The 21,301-nt window shown below is 39.0% G+C and overlaps 1 protein-coding gene across 1 annotated transcript in view; it reads left to right on the plus strand.

Moving 5' to 3' along the window:
- ROBO1 (roundabout guidance receptor 1) overlaps window positions 1-21,301 on the plus strand; it is a 1,016,983-nt gene that overhangs the window by 962,388 nt on the left and 33,294 nt on the right. Inside the window, exons 19-25 of the mRNA XM_081137820.1 lie at window positions 1,228-1,425; window positions 5,324-5,350; window positions 6,778-6,820; window positions 12,902-13,056; window positions 15,568-15,903; window positions 17,868-17,975; window positions 20,596-20,740. Coding sequence (XP_080993946.1) covers window positions 1,228-1,425; window positions 5,324-5,350; window positions 6,778-6,820; window positions 12,902-13,056; window positions 15,568-15,903; window positions 17,868-17,975; window positions 20,596-20,740 — 1,012 coding nt within the window. The remainder of the gene's footprint in view (window positions 1-1,227; window positions 1,426-5,323; window positions 5,351-6,777; window positions 6,821-12,901; window positions 13,057-15,567; window positions 15,904-17,867; window positions 17,976-20,595; window positions 20,741-21,301) is intronic.

A 21,301-nucleotide genomic window follows, 5' to 3' on the forward strand; every position in this document is an offset into this window, starting at 1 on the left:
TTTTGAGGATGGAACCAATGTTTCTATTTTAAAGCAGGTGGTATTAGCAGAACATTTTCAGAGTCAAGTGATTTAACAGTTGTAAGGAAGCCCCATCCTAAAGAAATGGGCAAACGCCCTCTTGTTTCACCAGATGTTGTGGGGAGAACATTAAAACTGCGGACGGACGGAGTGGGAACTCTGCCCACTGGCCGCCCTCCGGGCCGGCCCACCGGGTGCCAGCAGAGTAGGGCGTTGCTTTGACAATAGATCAACAGCTTCCAGTTTTTTCTGCAGACTTTCTGGACGGCTCTGTGCGACTTGACATGCTGGGCTCCAAAGAGTAGTATCTTAGTAGGTTTAAACATAGGTACAAAATAAGTAAATTTTAATAGCCATGAATTCCATCAATTTTTAATTTTTGAATCAAAATAGCTATCAGAAAACATAAGCCTTTTTGGCTATTCATGAAACATGATAATTCTTGTCAATATTTAATGTTCCTGTATCTATTGCTGGCCATGGTTGTTTCAAAAGAAAGATTATTTATCATTCTTTCAACAGCAGCATTATCTCCATTTTTCATTGCTTTTTAATAATCCTGAATTTTATAGGCCCTTCTGAGCATAGGTTCAAATAATGTGTTTCTAAGGCAGTTAAAAGTCTTAGAATATAGTCTGTGTGTGTGCACGCATGTGTGTGGTGATGGGAGAAACGAGATACAACACCCTTTTTTTCCTTCAATATCTACAGGAAATAAAATTTCACTATTTACCTTGTTTAGGACATATAATTGAGGGTTCTTATAGAAGTCTGAGAAAGTGTATATCTTTTTTTTATTTACTTATCTGGGAACCCTTATTTGTGTACTTGCACTAAAGTATTTCGTTTTTTAGAATTGTACTTTTGTATTTATCTCAGACTTTCCCGTGAAACTTAATCTAAGCAGAGAGCTGCAGAGTTTTCTGGAGTAAAAAATAGAACTTGTGTGCCATTGCCTTTGTTTTAAAAATATATTCCATAGAATTATATCATATTTGTTTTAAATTAAAATAAATAAGATGAATATAATTGTGCAGAAAAATCTCATGAGCTGTTTTAACTAAAAATTCTGGTGTTGCAAATTTAAAAAACAGAAGCTATTATCCAAAAGTTAACAAAAATAATGATGGCAGTTTTATGTGATGTACATTATGAGTTCATTATCCGGAGTGCTAAACCCCAATTAATCTGAAGACGGCCTTTCAGATTCCCACGGCAACCCCGTGTCCCCCGAGGACCAGGTGAGCCTGGCTCAGCAGATCTCGGACGTGGTGAAGCAGCCGGCCTTCATCGCGGGCATCGGCGCCGCCTGCTGGATCATCCTCATGGTCTTCAGCGTCTGGCTCTACCGCCACCGGAAGAAGAGAAACGGGCTCACGAGCACCTACGCGGGCATCAGGAAAGGTACCGGCTTCCCCAAGGGTTTCACGTCCTCCTATGTTGGCGGGACTCTTGATTTTAATCTGTGGCTGCAAATTATGCATGATGATGTATGTCCTGTGTTAAATCACTTTCATGCATAAAGGTTTTCAAAAGTGCTTTGACGTTATTGTGATATCTATGTGTTTATTCTGTTGAGAGGCAGTGCCACATAGAGGGCCCATCCGTTCCCCACCCAGGTCCTTTAAAATGCATCTCTCCCAGGTAGCCCGCCCCGGCTGGTTCTGCACCCCTTTTTCTCTTAGGGAATGGCCTTTTTGCTTTATATTCCTGAGGGCACTTTTTAATCTCCTTGTCACAGAAATTATAAATACAAGCTTTGACCCATCCCAGTGAAATTAAAAAGATTATTCGTAAAATTATTTTTATGGTTATTTCTGATTACTTAGAAAATAGTCATTTCTTGGGAGTATGAAATGCGTGACTGGACGAGGTCCTTCAGGCTGCAGAGAGGGGAGGTGCAGCGCTTTTTCACTGTTATATTTAAAGCTGCGGAGTTGACTGTGTACCTGCTGCTAATTAGTGAGGGTGATTTTGCTGCAAATGTTTACAGTTTTAGGAGATGCAGTTTATTGCCTGCTGTTATTCACAATTTTGTGGATAAACCGAATATACCAGGGCATTCCACAGACACCGTTGCCAAATATCCTCCAAGTCTGTAGATGGATGATTCGTATTCTTTACTCTCTGACGAGGTTTGGTAACACTGTCAGACAGGTAATCCTCCCCCTACCCCCAGAGATGCTCATCAGTTCTGGGCCTCGCACCTGGGCTACGGCTCTGGTGACTCTGAGCCCCAGTTCTCAGGGGACCGTCCCAACTTATGTCTTTAGTCCAACTACACTTTTATAGTGCTCCTGTTGCTCTCAAAATGTCCCTGTTTTACATGACAAATGATACATTCACCCTAGTTTTAGGGCCTTTACTTAAGGCAGCACTTTTGTTTTGCCATAACACAAATTTAAAGAGAATTACCAAAAACACATTCCCTACCTTACCTACTGCCAACCTTAAAAAATTAAAATAAAATAAAATGCCTGCATATTTCCTAAGTGAACATCTCCTTCATATCTTGGCCAAGTCATTTCTCGGACCAATTAAATGACAAAGGAAGAATTTGCAGTGCTAGTTAGAATGTCCTATAAGCTTATAAACAGTCTGGAAGCGCAGGCTAGGATGTGTGCTCCGGGCCACAGAGGGTCTTGGCAAGAGTCAGCAGGAATTCATTGCCCACACTGTAGAAACGAACCAGTGTGCGTCCTGCCTGGGGCTGCATGGCATTCGCCTCATGTACATACCTTTACCTTAGCATAGTCATCTTCAAACGTTTTTTAGGTATATGTCCATTCTAGAGATGAAGCAAACTGTCAGGATCCCTTCTTGTGACATGAGAAGTGAGGGCTTAGCTTACCACAGGAGCACTGGTGCTCACTACCTCTACTGAGTAGAGCGATGTCGGGCACATGTGTGACCGTGAAAAACCTTTGACTAAAAACAATGCAGAGAAGGGGTTTGTGGCGTCTGTGTTGTGGAGCCAGGAAGGAGCAGAGTAGAGTGTTGGGCTGGGGAGGGGTGGTGTTCTGAAATCTGATTTAAATGAAAAAAAGTGACTAATTAACATATAGATGTAGAGTCTCTTGAATTCCCCGGGAATCCTGTATTTCTTATTGCAATGAAGTGCTATAGCTGTGTAGTTACAAGGACTGAACGCTCTATATTGTCTTGAAATCTAGATAAGTGACGTGAAAACCTGTTTCTCTGAAATGTTTCTTTTCCTGTACTAATGACTTTAAGCATGCTGGCAAACGCCTGTGCGTTCTTTCTGCGAAACCTGTTAAACTAATGTCATTGTCCTTCCAACTAGCAGAACCCGTAGAACATAATTACAAATGTAATTGGCGAGCATTCGATTCTGCTTTCTTCGTTTCGCCGCGTTGGCACTTTTTCATAATTCTCTTTCTATGCAATTAAAGAAGAAAGTGCATCCTGAGATCTTAAATTGTCTATGTCAGAAACAATGCGGGTAATTATAAGAAAAAAGGAAGCGACGTGTTTTAAAGAAATAAATGTAAAAGAGCCTATTGGCTTATAAACCATCGAGCCAGAATGTGACTGGGAAATAGCATCCTACCCCCTCAGCATTTGTCTGTAGGCATTTCCTCCGCTAGAACAGTCACCCACATGCATCCACATTGTGCACCAGCATCCCTGGGCAAAAAGAGTGTATTATATTATTGGAAGCTTTGAGAATTAAGTTGCTCTTTGGTGTATATGCTGTTAAAATTCACTTAGACCGACCTCTTTTCATCTCCTCTTCAATTCCTTAAGCCAGGGCCGGCAGTTAGAAAGGAGTGCTGACAAGGACCTTTCCTATTTTCCCCATGTCCTTGTGATAGCAAATTAATGTCCAGGATCTCCATTCTCGCTTGAATAGCTTTACTTTCAAATGTACCTTTTTTTTTTTTTTAATGGAGACTTGTTACTATGGCTCTGAATTTTTGATTGTAGCTAAATTACATTGACTCTCTGAAAAGCCCCGACTGAAAAAACACACCACAATAGATTCTTAAGACAGGGGCTGCCATGCCGCAAACGAAGGCCGGCGTCTAAACTGGGCGCGCGGCACTGAGGGTTTTGTTTGCGTGCTTCTGGCCCAGAGGCAGGACGGCTTGGGGAAAGGCTGCCGTCCCGTTCAGCTTGCGTCCCCAGATGCCCTGATCCCAGAGTCCATTTCTGGGAGACGTTCAAATGTAAGGTGGAAGGTCCACTTTTGGCAGTTTTTGGATCCACGGTAGCTAACCGATATTATAGTCTGTATACTTTAAGGATTTCTTAAAAGCAGACTTTAGTCTCCCAGGAGTAAGGCAGGTTCGCTTGCTTTCCCCACCCAGGGCAATGGAAGAGCTTGGGAAGTCAGTCAGCCTCCGTTCTCTATGAAATGCCGTGGAAATAGCCGTAGTGTTGTCCAACCCCAAGGAGTGGGAGAGGACAGGGAAATGGGGCGGCGAGGCTGCTCCCTTTGAGGTCTGCAGTTCAATCTCAGGCATTATTGATTCGATTAAGATTTATAACTGCGGAGAGCGAAGGTTTTCAGAGGGGTGTTACTGTTCTATTGTTTAGCTTCCAGAGGGTGGCCTTAAAAAAAAAAAAAAAAAAAATGCTTACTCTACTCCTAGAAAGCTTCTAAACAGAAACTAAAATAGGGAAATTATAGTTTAAAACTCCCCATTTTATCTGTCCCATTCACTATGATGATAAAAATGTAGCAACACTGTTTATATAATAAGGCGTCAGGCCTTGCTTGGCAGTGAAAAAGCTCAGTTTTAAGGTTCTCTTTGTTCCAATTCATTCTTCTTTTCTTTCCTCCCTTCTGTGCTCCCTTCTTCTCTCTCTCTCTCCTCCCCCCAATCTTTGTCTCTTAATGACGAACACTTAAGAGCCTATTAGTCCACTTTAATAAGCATTTACTTTCAGATTTCTAGATAAGGTTGAAGCAGGACCCCGATAATACCTGCCTAAAAACCCATCACCCACTGTTTGGAGATGATTTATAGCAGAGGAGCCCTGTTTGCACTAGCGCCATGAGCTGAATACGTTGCCGAATGCAGGGTCATCCGCGGGCTAACCCAGCGCAATTCCCTCCGCACTAGAATGTCAGACGCTTCACAATGGTACCTGTAGAGACAAGCTCCCCTCTTTAACCTCTGATTCGGTTTTATTCATATATCAGAGTGTCAGAGCTGCTGGCTTGGTTATTTACATTTGTCTTATGTTCAGCTGTCTGCTTGATTTATACTAATGTGATATGTTCCCTTTCTCTCTTCAGCTTAATAACTGGTTTATATTTTGTTTTGATTTTCAGTCCCGTCTTTTACCTTCACACCAACAGGTATATATTTGCACTTACCTTCCTCCTTCCCTTTGTTAGTTCGGCATGTGTTGTACTATTGTGTTTCTGTTGTTGTTTCACTTTCTGCAGCAAGTTGGGGGAGAGGCTTACATGGAACACAATACTTCATTTCCTCGCGTCAGGCATGCGTTTGAAGCAGAAATGGTTGGCGCTGCTCTTGATCCATTTAACGCAGTTATTTATTCATGCTGCACATTGCACATTAGCCTTGTACGCATGTGTTTTCTTAGATAGACACACTGTGTCTGCCCTCAGCATGATTTAACATGTTAATGACCCTGTTGATTATTTCATACATGGCAGTGCATTTTTCCCCCCTTAACTTAAGCTTTCGGGTTTTCCAACAAAAACGTCTCTCCCCTTTCAATTCTCTGTCCGTAGAATCAGCATTCTTGAAGGTAGCCGAAATATCCAGCACACGTGAAGATAAAACTTTTCATGTACCCTGAGTCAGGATCCTGAGGCTCTGTCCTATTCAGTTTCTTTCAGAGCGGGTCGTCTTCTCTCACATCACCTCCCGTGAAAGGTGTACCTGTAGCCCTGCCTCCGCCTCTTTAAGCCAGTTATTGTAATCACTGGAAGCAGTTATCTCTCCTCAGCAGACTCCCAGTTTGGAGTTCTTTTAAGTAGCAGAATTTGGCAGCTTTTAGAAACACATTTCTTCTTAGGAAATGTGTCTGTACTTACAAAGAAGCTAATCTTCTTAACCCCTTGCCTATGTGCAAATCCTGTTTTGTTATGGCTAAATTTTTATACCCATAATTTATTAAGCTGAGAATGCTTTCAAGAGCATAAAAATATATGTTTACTGTATATACATGTCTGATGAAAACATAATGAGAAGAGTTTCTGTAAGCCACAATTAAAAAAAACCACGTCGCATTAATTGATAGTCACAACTTGGCCTACATACATCTTTGTGTGTGGAGAGAGAGAAGGTTTATTTTAACATTTCTCTTTGTCTTACTGGTACTCATACTTCTGGGAACATAATCTAATAGGGATTTCTCCCCCCAACCCTAATTTAAGATTTTACTTAAATAAATTTATGAAATGATGTGATATAATAATAAAATGAAAATATAGATCTATGGGAATTTGAATGTACAAATGTGTGACAGCTATATTTAATAAGAGTGTACTGAAGTTTGCTTTTGCTTATTTCTCAACCTTGTGGGCTCATTAATACGAATAACTTATATTTAATCCTATACAATGTTAAAAAAATCAGAAATCTGGTTTTTGAATCAGAAATCTGCTAATTCCTGTGATGATTTTTGTATTGCTTCTAAGTAGAAAGGGAGAATGCATTCCATTTTAGAAAGATGTTCATAAGTGTGCTAGCTTTTGATATGCAAATATTAATATGTCTGTTAATTTTTCTTTTCTTTTTTGTAACATTCTAGTAACTTATCAGAGAGGAGGCGAAGCTGTGAGCAGTGGAGGGAGGTAATTATCTTGCTTGTTTTGTAGATACTAAGGGGAATTCCAGATGTTTCTTCTTGTCTTCCTCGATGACATCGCTACCTTTGCTTAAAAGGTGTAAGTTATAGGTGAAATTTGTTCAGATCTTTCAGAAATGCTCCGCTCCACTGTGCTGTGACACCCGGCTTGTTTACACACAAACGCGGTCACCGACTGGGGCTGTTGCACCGTAGTCAGTGACCACCAGAGGGGGAGCTTTAACCGGGAAAGAGACGCTGATTTAGCCGATGATTAAAAGGACTTACAATAATTAAGTGATGGCATTTATGAAGATTAAGAAATATAGCTAGTTAACAGATACCATCAAAGAAAAAATGTTCATCTGAAAACCTGCTGAACACAGCATTTGCTCGTAAGTTGTAGGGCATGTTTGTTTTTTGTTCTTGTGATGAATTCAGCATAGTTCAGCTGTCCTTTTTCAGGAAAATACCGTGAAATAAAAGAAGAAATCTAGGTAGCTTATTAACACAGCTTTCTTTTCTCAAATCAAAATGAACCTCAATCCTATATTTTATGAATTTTTGTGTTAATTATTATTCAGTGAACTTTAATATATTCACAGAGAAATCTCAAATTGAGGTGACAGGAGGCTTAAAGGGGCTGAAATGAGATATAAGTTATATGAACTAAGCTTCAGGATTTTCTGCAATGAGATGATTCCCCCCTCCCCCCCCAAAAAAACAGTAACATCTTGCTTAAGGTGTAAGAAAACGATCTTCCAACCAAAATGATTTTATAATTCAAGTTTAATTAACTTACTGAGTGTCTTGCTCTGTATAGATGGGCAATGTGGCTGCTCCTGGGAAAGACAAAAATGAGTCAGATGTTACTCCTGAATCCGAGGAGCCCACGTCTGATACAAAGTCACTGAGTTTGGTGCGTGAGAAAGTGACTTAAATGAAAATGTTGACAACCCTTAGCTGATGCTGTACAAATACGGCAACGAGCGCTAATCTCTTCTTTCCTGGATACTGCTGCTGGCTTCCTGTTTTCATACCTGGGAAACAAAGCCAGCCACTGAGAGCTCCAGAAGCTAGGGAGGTCTTCATAAGGCATAAATCCACTTGATTCAGGCATTAAACCAGGGCATGTTTTTACATCCAGGGGATTTCCATCTAAATCATAGCCCACGCATTCATGAAGCAGCCTCTGGCATAAGAACATGCTCTCTGGAATGCCTGATTATATAACCACCTCTCTACCTGTGTATATTCATGACTGCAAACTTCAGTTTTCTCATTACTCAAAGCATATGAGAGTGCTTATTGAGCAGCTTCTATATTTTCTGCAGTAGCCTCTGCATGGCCACAGGCACAGATGAGCGTGCACATGTGCACACCCCCTCCATGCCCCCACACACATGCACATGCACATGCACATGCACATACCCACACATAGGCATGATGTAAGTCTGGTTTCTGCTGTAAAGGAATTTACAACCTAAATAGACCAAACTATCAAATCAGAATAATGGCAGGAGCCCGTGGGTACCAAATGCTAGTGTCTATGGCAGGGCTGAAAAGTTACAAAGTTCCTAAAATATTTTTCCCACTGGGAAAGCTCACTATATAACCATGCAAAATTTACCTTTTAAATCTAAAAATAGAATAGCAGTGAAACTGGTTTATTTCAACTACCAAATAGAAATCATCTTTTTACCACATGAAATGATAAAGGGTGCTGAAATGTGATCGAGCAGTTAAATAAAAATCTTAGAGTCAATGCTCAAAATGACAGCTTTGTGTATATACAAATGTGTTTAAATTTATTTATTAATCAAACATATTTATTGAGTATCCAGCATGTAACAGGCACTGTTCTAGTTGCTTGAGATACATCAGTGACCGATACTAAACATTACTGTCTGCGTGAACCTTCCATGTAGTGGGGGAGATAGAAGATAAATAATAAGTATTTAAAAATCAACTCTATCGTATTAGCAGTTGAGTGATATGCAAAAAATAGAACAGTATAAGGAATCAGGAGGGCATCAGGAAGAGGTCTTATTTTCAGGCCATTGTGGGTGTGCGTGCGTGCGTGCGTGTGTGTGTGTTCTGTGACCCAGTGTGATAAGAGTATAAGTGTGAACCACCCCCTGCACTCATTTCTCTCATGTCCACCCCTTAAACACTTCCCTTAGGCGTCTCAGGCTCCGTGAGCCCTCACTGACCCTTCTACATCATCTGATCAGTGACACCTAAGTCTAAATGTTCCAGGCATGCTGTCCCCTGCGTCCATCACTGCTTTTTGTTGATCCTAAGTTTTACGCCCTTTGATTTCACTATTTTGTTTCCCTTCAAGTACTCGCTCTTTTTTGCCTAATCTGTTATAAAAGCCCTCAGCAGTAGTCCTGCTTTCATCTGTCTCCGTTTGCACTATTTCCTGTGACTTCCCTTTGCCCAATTGGAGCCAGAATGGTATTTTGAAATGTGTGTGATCGTGCGTCTGGGCGCCTGCAGTATTATTGATCCCTGAAAGATAGTCATCAAAAAGTACCCAAAGAAGGAAGGACTGAGTGAGCTACTGAAAAGAAATGAATGTCAGAAGACCTAACTTCAGTCCTTGATGGCTTTAAAGAAAATTTGGGGTACTGCACATTTTCCTTCGATACAGGGGGTTTAGCTGAAAATCACTTCTGGTTTTCAATACCGTAAATTTAGCTCTTCCTAGAGAAGGGTGAATGAGGATTGTGGTAAGTAAAGAAGCCTCTCCTTAGCTTCAGAAAGGGAAGGACTTGTCATTCAGGGGAGGATATTGGAAATATTACGTGGCTGTTCCTATTTATCTGTTTCCTTCACTGCAAACATCCCAGGCACCTCTTCCAAGAAACCTACTTAACCCCCAAACCACAGTGTAAACTGGGAAAAAGCAAAGTCTAAAAAACAAGTCAGAAAGTCAGGCTAACCAGGTGGAAAATGCCAACACCGCATTGCCTGGCTATGGGAGGTGAGAAAATAAGAGAGCTCAGGCCTTGGTTCCCTTTAAAATATTGTCCACTTGCCTGGCCGTCCTGCATGACTCAGTGGTTGAGCATCGACCCATGAACCAGGAGATCATGATTTGATTCCCGGTCAGGGCACATGCCTAGGTTTCGGGCTCGATCCCCAGTAGGGGGTGGGCAGGAGGCAGCCGATCACTGAGCCTCTCTCATCATTGATGTTTCGCTCTCTCTCCCCTTCTCTCTGCCTCTCTCTGAAATCAATAAAAACATATTAAAAAATAATAAATAAAATATTGGCCACTCTTAGACCTGTCCTTCCCCTCTTCATGGCTTCAAAACTCTTTCAGGTTATCAATGGAAAGAGGAGACAGCCTCTAGGCAACCCTTACTGCTGGGTCCCTTCACAATTTTCTCCAGTGCCTGGACCCTGTAGTATTTTATCTTGTGTTTTAGGAGTTCAGATAGGCATGTGGGGTATTTTTATTTTGTTTTGTTTTGAGTTTGAGTGATCAGAATACCTGGAGTAAAAGGAGCAGAGAAATTGAAGGTAACTGCCACATGATTATTTAAGTACATTGCCCTCCTTTCCTTTATGACACAAATCTATCCCCCTAACATAAACTGGATGATAAATTTGGGTTTTGCAAGCCCTTGTGTCTTTCTCTCCCTGATAAATACTGTTTTTCTGAAGACAAGGAGGAAATAAGCAAAACTCAGAAATGTTAGCACGAAAACATAACAACTAACATATTATATGACAGTATATTGTATGGTATGGTAACATTATATAATATTTCAGACACATATTGATCCCTGTAAGTAGCATTGGGTTTGCTTCCACTTTATTTCTCATTGTTGGGTAGCTAGACCTGTTTTGTGCACGCTACACAACGTTACATGCAGAAAGATAGCCTGTGAGATTGTTAGTTTAAAAAGACCCCCTAACACCCTCATCACAGTAGTTGCATTTGACCTTGCCTTCCCCAAAGACCTCTGAGATACACACATGGCATTTTCAGATTCATTATGAGCTAGTAATCACGGCCAACCTTCCCTAAATAATTAGCATTCCAGATGCAAGTCTAAACTGAAAACTAAGATGTGAGTGGTTAATCCTACTTCCTGTTGGAAATCACCCATACACATGAAAAGGGCTTTCAGCCTATGATGCTATCAAAACATTAACTTTAAAAGTGTTTTCTGAAAGAGTCATAGTAGCATAAAAATATTGTTGATTCCTTTTGAAACATGTAAGACAGACTGTGGAAAATTTCCACTTGACCCATACTTCAAACATCTCTCTATAGTGCCAAATATGGAGATTTATTTTTAATAACTCTGTAGTGATAACATACATGGTTTAAGTTCTAGAGAAAATAAAATAAGGACAGCAAAAGATTAATGAATGCAGAATTTTTATAACTAGCATTTATTTCAAAGGTCCCAGATAGCTGTGAAACAGCTTGCATTTAAATGTTTTAACTTTCAACAGTTCAGCAACACTGCTCGTCAAAGCATGTTGTTATCAACAATTTTTACAGTAAGTTTCCTCAGTTTTAACAGCTTTATTGTGAATTTCAAGACTTCAGGCATTTTCCTCACTCTTTTATTAAGAATGTTTGAGGGCTTGAGGAAATTTCGGCGCTCTCCAACATACGTGTTTATAGCATCCTAGATTAGAGTGTAGATGCTAGAGCCAGACTACTTGGGTTTGAATCCCGGCCCTGCCATTCACTCACTTTGTATGACCATGCACAGGTTTCTTAACCTCTCTCAGGCATCTCAGTTTCCTCATCTGTACAATCTGGATAATAATAACCACCTTGTAGAAAATTTGTGAGGATTTAAATGAGTTGATACATGTTAAGATCTCAGAACAATGCCTCACACATTTTAAGCAAAGAGTAAATATTCATTTTATTACATAAATACTCATATATTTACTTATGGATACAGATAGATAAATTATAAATCCATATTGTTCATTGAAGTGAATTATTCCTCAAATAACATAAGTTTGCATAGTAAGTTTTCTCTGTTGACTGGGTCAGCATCGGAGCCATGGAGAATGTCAGGCTCTTGCTTCCCAGGTAAATGAGAAGCAGGGTTATTGCACGTAAACAAAGAAAATGAAACCGTGAAGAAAATCTGTGCGGAGTCTGTGGTCCCCGTCAGTTTATCGTGGGCCTGACAGCACATCTGCTCCCTCACCTCTGCTGAGCTGTGGAGCGCAGTCAGTGCTGGGAGAGGACATCAGGATGCCTTCCTGCAACTCCAGTTTGCATTGCTGGCCCTGGTGGGCCAGGGCTCCCATTAATAATTGCTGATGTGCTTTGCATTCCCAACACACAATGAAAGAGAATTAACATCTGTTGTGCCAAAAAAAGGAACACTAATATTTCTACAGTGGACATCTTTGTTTTGCCAGGTTTAATCCAATAGCTTTCCTTTGTTTATATAGGGATTTGTGCATTTTACATTGTCCCCATCAGAAAATGTTGACAAGCTTAAAGAACTGCAAGAGCTGTGCACTGAAACATTGATGAGGACCTTTGCAGAATGTCACAGAGCTCCAGACTCACTATTTCTGAAGCGTTGTTTTGAAGAAAAATATGCAAATGTTCTTACTGTGTGGGATCCATTGTCTGAGTGAAGAAGCTTGTTCCATTTTTAAAATTAAGTTGTGGGAGGAATCGTGACTTTTTTAAGGGGTCAAAAATGAAGAAATGTAAACTGTCTTAACTATGCCATTCTTTAAGCTACTAAAGTACTAAAAATGTATATGTATGTGTATTTTTACATTCCATGCTTGATTTTTAGTCACTGTGACTAAAGGTGGAGTAGAACATTGCAAATGATACCGTATTTTAAACCTGAAGCACAGCTTTGCCAGTTCCCAAAGTTACGGTCATGTAAACCGAGGCACGTCCCAGAATATTACATTACAACGGCCTTGTCTGTAACATAAAAAGATTAAGAACGTCATTCAGTGTAGTTGACCAAGGTATCTGTGAGAATAATGGGATACAGGATTCCTCAGAATTCTGAGTAGGAACTCTTATTTGCTATTTATTTAACATTTGCTTGATGTATTTTTTCTTTAGGCCCGGACTTCTGAACATTAGTGAACCTACTGCACAGCCGTGGCTGGCAGACACGTGGCCTAATACCGGGAACAATCACAACGACTGCTCCATCAATTGCTGCACCGCGGGGAGTGGCAATAGCGACAGCAACCTGACCACCTACAGCCGCCCAGGTTAGAGACCCGGAGGCATCCTGATAGACTCCTTTCCCTCTAGGGAAAGGGAAAATTGCATCAGCATTTTCGTGAAATGTTGACCCTGGTTTAGCAGTTTAGCTCGTTTATTTTTTCCACCCATGTCTCCACACTTCAGTCTCCCACAAAAACGTTTCCCAGTATGCGGCGGGGGAAGGGAGAGTATAAAATCCAGACCAGGAAGCAAGCTGGGAAAAACGAAATTACGTAAATGTTGTCATCTTCGTAAGAGTGTTTGTAGTTATAATTGTTAATTGTAATTCTTTTCTAGATTTGGGGAATAAAACATCGATACGTCAATGAATCTATAGTTTAAATGAACCAAATGCTTAAATAGCAGTAATAATAATAATAATAATTGTGCAACAATAATAAACATTTTAAATTAACTGAAATCTAAAATCACATTTTTATAGTATAGAAGTAAATCCTGGGGATATAAGAAATATATATCTTTTGCAGATATATATACACACATTTATCTTGCATTTTGTGTTCTTGGTTCAGAAATATGTGTAAGTAAATTACTTTGCTAAAATTTCATGCTACAATATGGATGTTTAGTATGCAATATTTGAAGGGATAAACAAAAATTTACAAATTATTTTTATTTAAAAAAAACCTCAACATGCACAATCTAGGAAATATTAAAAGAATCATAGAGATTCAGAAGATATGACTATAGACATAAAATAACCCATTGAATTAAGGAACAGGAAAACAGAAGATGGCATTGAAGTAAAGATGTTATGTGCTATAAAGAACAATCATAGCGTAATCTGAATTCTGACATTGAAAGAACTCCCATTGGATATGGATATGAATATAACATATCCCGGTGACCAAGTCCGTGTCCTGTAGAGGTCCGTATCCTAGCTGTCCAGACAAATGGATGCTCACATAATTATAAAAAAAGAAAGGTAATGCTGAGCTTTATTTTATAAGAAAAAAAAGGACAAATTTCATTTAAATTAATACGTAGAGTTGTGTTGTCCAATATGGTAGTCTCTGGCTATAGGTGGCTATTTAAATTTAAATTAAATTAAATACTATTTAAAATTCAGTTCTTCACTCTTACTAGCCACAGTCAGGTGCTCAGTCGCCACACGTGGCTAGTGGCGACTGTATTGAACAATGCAGGATAGAACATGCCCATTACCTCAGGAAGTTCTATTCAATAACACTCATTTAGAAAGACTGGGGAAGAAAAATGACATTGCCAAGTCTGTATGGCCTTTAATAATATTTCTTAACCGCTATTAAATAAAACTTAATACCTAGAAATTAGAAGCTAGAATTACTAAAGCCCGGATGAATCAAATATTTCTGCTCCCTGATCATTTATTATTGAAATGCCAAGTAGTCAAATTCAGTATTATAGGGAAGTTGCCAATTTTTCTTAAGATCATATTCATGTTTATATCTTTAATAGCAACCATGTTAATTTATCATTTTTTAAAGATATCCAGTTGGAAACCAATCTTCAAGGTGACCTGTTAATGTTGGTGCCATTAGGAACTACATGAATAACATAATGGCATTTTTACCATTGTAACTTCACTAATTTTTTAATTTTAATATGTTTTAATTTTAAATTATGATTTTACTTTCTCCTGCTTTTTTAATATCTTTAACTGCAGGCTTTATATATATATGTGTGTATATATATATATATATATATATATATTATGGCAGTTATTTCATTCTCAGATATTTCAATGAAAGGAAAATTAGAGGGAAATTGAGATAGTAGGCATAACAGGTATTATTTCAGGTTTTATTTGATTTAATTACCCTGGTTATTTATGATTCATTTTGCTATCAATATTGTCGTTCTTGGAGTGTCATTATAAAACCATGAAGAAATAATTAGCATCTTTCCCTGACAATGATTATCCTACATGACCAAGAGAAGAGCTAATAAAAATTTCCTGAGCACTATTTGCCATCACTCCTCTGTTCCTCATTTCTTTTGAGCAGAGGTACTTTATCAAATATTTAAATCTCATGCTCTTTGATAAGAGGGCAGAGTTTTTTTCTTTGTTTGGATTCTGAACGTACATACTTTGTTCTGTTGCTTCAGTAGCCAACTAGTAGCTTCAAACAGTTCAGTCACTCCAGATTTGAAAATTTAAATTTGACACATAAAGATATTCATGTATATATTATTTTGGTGGAGTTTCTAGTAATAGGATTGTTAAAGAAAAATCATCTTAAACTGGGTAAATTATTTACTACATGGCACTAGCAGAAGTTCAAAATTATTTAGTCTCCATGTAAATTCTGTGTGTCCGCTCTTACTCCTCAGTTTTTAATTGTTTTCTTTAGAAAGTACATGTAAATACCTGGCCCTTCTCATCGATCTGATTTCAGCCTGTTTGTTCTTTACGTAACAATTTTACTGTGACTCGCAAAGCTACTGAGAGAAATTTCAAACGAGTGCCCATGGAGAATGAATGACGTTTTCCTTTTCCTCTTCGTTGCACGTAGCTGATTGTATAGCAAATTATAACAACCAACTGGATAACAAACAAACAAATCTGATGCTCCCTGAGTCAGCTGTTTATGGTGATGTGGACCTTAGTAACAAAATCAATGAGATGAAAACCTTCAATAGCCCAAATCTGAAGGACGGGCGTTTTGTCAATCCATCAGGGCAGCCCACCCCCTACGCCACCACCCAGCTCATCCAGTCCAACCTCAGCAACAACGTGGGCAACGGCAGCGGGGACTCCGGCGACAAGCACTGGAAGCCGCCCGGGCCGCAGAAACAGGACGTGGCGCCCATTCAGTATAACGTCATGGAGCAAAACAAGCTGAACAAAGGTGACGCTCTTTGCCTTCATTGCCACCCTTCCCCGAGCACTGCCCTTGGGCCTCCTGTCCTGGGTGCTGCAGCCCCTCGGCCCTAGCAAGTGAAACCTTTCCTTTGTTGCTAAGGTTTCCTGATTTCTTTGGTTTCAAAATGTCCAGTGTCAAAGAGTCAATTAGCACAACAATAACCTTGGAAATTGATTTTAAAATAAATATAAGTATTTTCGAGTGGTTTTGAGATTAATTTAAATTTAATCGCAGGTGAGGGATTGCTTAGGACAGACGATCTTTTATTCATAAGGCAGATGTACAACCGTCACAATACCTCACAGTTTAAATAAATAGACTATTCCATTTTTCCACTCAAGGATGGAAGATAATTGCTTCTATATGGTCATATAAATGAATGGCACTTTTATATCAAACTGAAGAAAAATAATTAAATTGAACTGGAGAAGTGGTTCCATTTGTTGTATCTCCCTCACCGCATGTGGTTACTGTATGATTGTAGAACCTGAGTTTCTTTGGTTGACTTGATTGAAGTCTGTCAGGATAGAACCTAAAATAAATTGAGTTTAGTGTTAACTTGTCGCAGCAGAATGGTATTTTATAGCCAGAGGGGAATGTTTCTCTATTGTAATATGTGTGAGTTTGAAGAGGCTGGTATTTGATTTCTTTGTAGTCCTTCAGGCTACTGCTTTAGTAACATGATTTGCAAAGGTATACCGCAAAGAAAGAAGGGGTTGCTCTAATTTGAATAGACTGGGCAGTTTTGTACAAGTGTGCAGGTGAAAGATACAGTTGACGGTAGATCACTAGAGACGTAGATTTATTTTCTTTAGGCTTGACGTGGGTCTTCCTTTTTCAAAAACAAAACCGATTACAGTTAGAGATTACAAAAGAGAGTTTAAGCCCAGTGTTTTGTTTGAGTAAGTTAGTGTTGTGTGTTCTAAGTTAATAATACACATCTTGCTTTTTTCTAAGTTTAAGAAAGCCTTGATTGGCATAACAACCCAATTCAATGAATATTTAGCAAGACTCTTGCACAAGTTCATGACAAAGACCGACAAAGATGAACAGGCCTGTTCCGCAGTCGTAGGGTTTACCGTAGGGATGCAAACTACCGCTGCGTTATTCCTCCATAGTGTATGGCTTGGCTGTGGACTTTGGAAAGGTCTGACAGCCCTCCGTGCAAATATATCAGAGCTCTGATTTATTGTTTATACTGCATGTAAACAGACTTGGTATGTGAAGCTATAATAAAGACCCTGGCATGCAACTAGACTGACAGATTATTACTCATTACATTCCAGTGGCGAGTTTATCACTCGGATTTTCCCTCTGCTTCTGTGGCAGATTGAAATACTTTGTTTTCTTATCATGGATATATTTTTATTAGATGTAATCTTGTTGACAAGTTTTATTTTTTATTTTATTTTTTTTTTATGAGTCGAAGGCATGCTATTTTCATGATTTCTTATTAAATGATTTTGTTACTATATTTATAAAGATAAGAAGTTAAGCAAATCTGATTTCTGTCATAGCTGATTTATAAAGAATTTAAGGAGAAGAAATAGTCTCTCATAGAATTTGTTCACATCTATGTTTAGTCTAATTCATGTAAATATGATGATGCAAAGAATTTGTATTTTATAAATATTTTTTAAATTTTATTTTTAATTGAGTTTATTGGGGTGACATTGGTTAATAAAACTATATAGGTTTCAGGTATACCATTCTACAGTACATCATCTGTATATTGTAATGTGTGTTCACCACCACAAATCAAGTCTCCTTATAAATCTTAAAGGAGGCATGTTTAAAGGTCTTTATTTTTTCTTCACTTTTCCTTTGGAACATTTACCTACGTCTTAGCAAGTGACCAAGATGATGGTTTAAAAGCCTAATTGTTGGTAATTAATTGAAGCACCAAAAGGAAATTAAACGTTTAATTTTTTTTCATTCAAAATGTCTAGATTATCGAGCAAATGACACAATTCCTCCAACTATCCCATACAACCAGTCCTATGACCAGAATACAGGAGGGTCCTACAATAGTTCTGACCGGGGCAGTAGCACATCTGGTAAGTAAAAGAAAGTTGGCATCGATTTTCAAAAGATGGTCCATTCCCAGATTATGAATTGAATGCTAATGAACTGATATGTGTTATGACATGTCTGTCAGTTTACATAATTTGGATCTTCCAGGCACGGGCCTTGTTTCTGCAATTTGAAGGACTCTCCCTTCACTAAACCATTCTATGTCCTATTTGGGAACAAAGATTGAGGATCTTACTGAAGATTGAGGAGCTTCAGTAAAGCCAGAAGCATGAAGCAGTCTTTAAAGGCTATTAAACCTTCCCCAACCCCTGGCCAAAATATAAGTAAAAAATGTTGCACATATAGTTAATCCGCTCATTACATTTGAAACAAGGCTATAAAAGCACATACAATTTTGACATGAGCAGAATCAAAAGCCTCAGAGACAATATCGTGAAATCTAGGTGAGATCTAGGTACAATAGGAACCTGCCTTAGTTTATCATCTCTGTGCTCTCTCAGTTCTTGCTGTAAAACCTCACAAAGCAACCTCCCAACTTAAGTCTGCAAGTATCTCAGAAACCACATTGAGGCCTCTCCCCTGTGGTCTTCATGCTGTTGCAGCTGTTTGCCAGCTGTTTTCTTGATAGGGGCTGCAGATGGGAGCTTGCTGGTACTTAAGTCCTGTTTTTCTAATTAAAGGCAGTTCATTATTAGAACTAACATGTGGCAAGTCACACCACAATGAGAACAAAACCAATTGATCTTGACTCTATTATGTTTCTCCAGGACAGGGTAGAAACATCACTTCTGAGCATCTGGACTAAAATTGTTGCTAGGTACTTGTAGCCCAGTGTCTCTACCTCTCTTTTATAATGAATAAGGCATTTTCATGTTCCCATCTTTCCTTGACTAAGGCATGGTGATTTGGTATTCTCTAGTCTGTGTTCTTTCAGTGATTGAAATTGTTCATATCTGAGTTAAAGAAGCTGAGAAATAGCTCTGTTTTTTATATCTACTGTTATTCTACCATATGTTGTTTGATTTTTTTAACAATTAAAATCTTATCAAATTATTTTTGTTCTTTTTTTAAAGTAAGCGAACCCTGAATTAACAGGAAACTTTCAAAGATCTACTCTTGTGAAAACCATAGAAAATATGTTAATCCTGCTGTCTCGTGCCACTTCATCTTGGAATTCTTAGCCACTTAGAAAATCATAACTTAATGGGGAAAATATGATTCTAGGTTGTTTATATTCATTTGACTTTCTCCATCCCGCAGCTTCAGTACCTAGATCCTGATGTTTATCGTCTCTGCTATTTATTATTGGGTGTTCTGTGAATAGTCGATGAATAGATAGAAAAATGTGAAATCTGGTGGTAATTAGGGGAGCGAAGGAAGCAAGCAAATGAAGTGTGGGAGAGATTTGCGAGATTAGGTCTGAGGACGGAAGGAGTCCTTACAGTAGATGCGTGCCAGGAAATCAAAAGGCAGGCGTTGGGTATGGTCGGCCCCACAGTATGTGCTCAGCCTCTCCAGTTCAGGACAAGTGAGCGCAGGGAGAGAGAATGCAGACACACAAGCAGAGGCCCGGCAACCGTAATTTATTAGTGACAGCCTGTCCCTCAGCCCGGACTTGGTGCAGGAGCACACCAGTGCGAGAATGTCTGGCTTAACAATCACTGCCATCGGACTAAAACTTCCAGGGTGACAAAAAAAGTAAGACTGCTATGACCTGCTTCATACCCCTTGCAACTTGGAGCTGTTTCAGAGAGGTTAAAAAAATTAAGCAGACCAAGACCATTCACTGAATTTAAGGGGTCATGTGAGAAAAATAATTATAGAGTCATTGTCTATAACTTACATAAGAATCTAAAATATATCATATTGGAGAAGGAGAATAAGGATCATATTATCTCAAAATAGCTTTTGACCCAAGTTATTTTAAAATGAATACTCTAAAACGTGCAGCTACCTACGTTTAAAGGTTATGCCAAATCTAAAACATGAACACTTGAATAATTGGGCTATTCCCAACTTCTAAGATGTGCGAGAAACATCACTTTACTCCAAGCCACAATTGTGTAGCAACAGTGGCTAAATATACTTCTGTCCCTTTTAAAAATCACTTTATGCTTCTTTTATTGTTACTTATACTAGATCTTCCAGCAGTTATTTTCACCTGCACCTGCCTTTCTGACAAACACTAGTAATTTCATTGTGCCTAAAAGATTTCAGTGGACAAGTACAAATTATATATGTTCAGTGATTTAATGCAACAGTGGAACTCTAATAGATCGTATCTGTATCATATTGTATTTTAAGTTCCAGTAATTAAATACTAGAAAGGAACTTCAGAAGTATGTCTACAGCCCATTTGTTTTAGATGATAATCCATAGTGCAATTAATTGCTGTAAGAAGATCACTATTAATGATATGACTTGTAAAATTCATTTATGCTTTTATTGCTTTTTTGCTATTTATTTAGCAGTTAAGTTGTACATCTTCTACTGTATGGTTCTGTTTAAAATTAATGAAGAAAAGTGTGTTTTCCTTTCTATGTATGAATTAGAAGATCATATTTACAGAAAAGAATTAACCCGCGCGTAACAGAAAAATTATAAAGGCCAGAAATAAAAGACCGAATTTCATTTCTTTTCAAGGGAGTCAAGGGCACAAGAAAGGGGCTCGAACACCCAAAGTACCAAAACAGGGCGGCATGAACTGGGCCGACCTGCTCCCTCCTCCCCCGGCGCACCCTCCTCCCCACAGCAACAGCGAAGAGTACAGCATTTCTGTGGACGAAAGGTAGGAGGCGCTCAGAACAGATGTGAGTGCAACCCATGATTTCTTTTTTTTTTAATATATCTTTATTGATTTCAGAGAGAGGAAAGGAGAGGGAGAGAGAGAGAAAAACATCAATGATGAGAGTCACTGATCGGCTGCCTCCTGCACGCCTCCGACTGGGGATGGAGCCCCCAACCCGGGCATGTGCCCTGACCGGGAATCGAACCCCCATCGCCTGGATCCTAGGTCGACGCTCAACCTCTGAGCCATGCCTGGCCGGGCAACATATGATTTCTTAAACCCATGTTAAGTGATTTTTAAACTGGATCACCAAGGTGAGACTGATTTCTAAGGCCCAAAAACATTTGTCTCTGAAGAAGAGAGTATTGATAGATCAGCAGGCCTTCTAAGCCCTCCTCAGTGCTGCCAAAGAAAGGAATTTGTCCCCTGGAAGCTTCCTTTGGAACTAAGCATCGTGAATCCTGAATATATATACAAACACACATATACAATTTACTTACGTGGTTTACATTAAACACATACAACTTACATGGATAAGCTTGAGTACATAATGAGATCACA

This window comes from Miniopterus schreibersii (assembly GCF_964146895.1).
Source record: "Miniopterus schreibersii genome assembly, chromosome: 5".
Classification (NCBI taxonomy): Eukaryota; Metazoa; Chordata; class Mammalia; order Chiroptera; family Miniopteridae; genus Miniopterus; species Miniopterus schreibersii.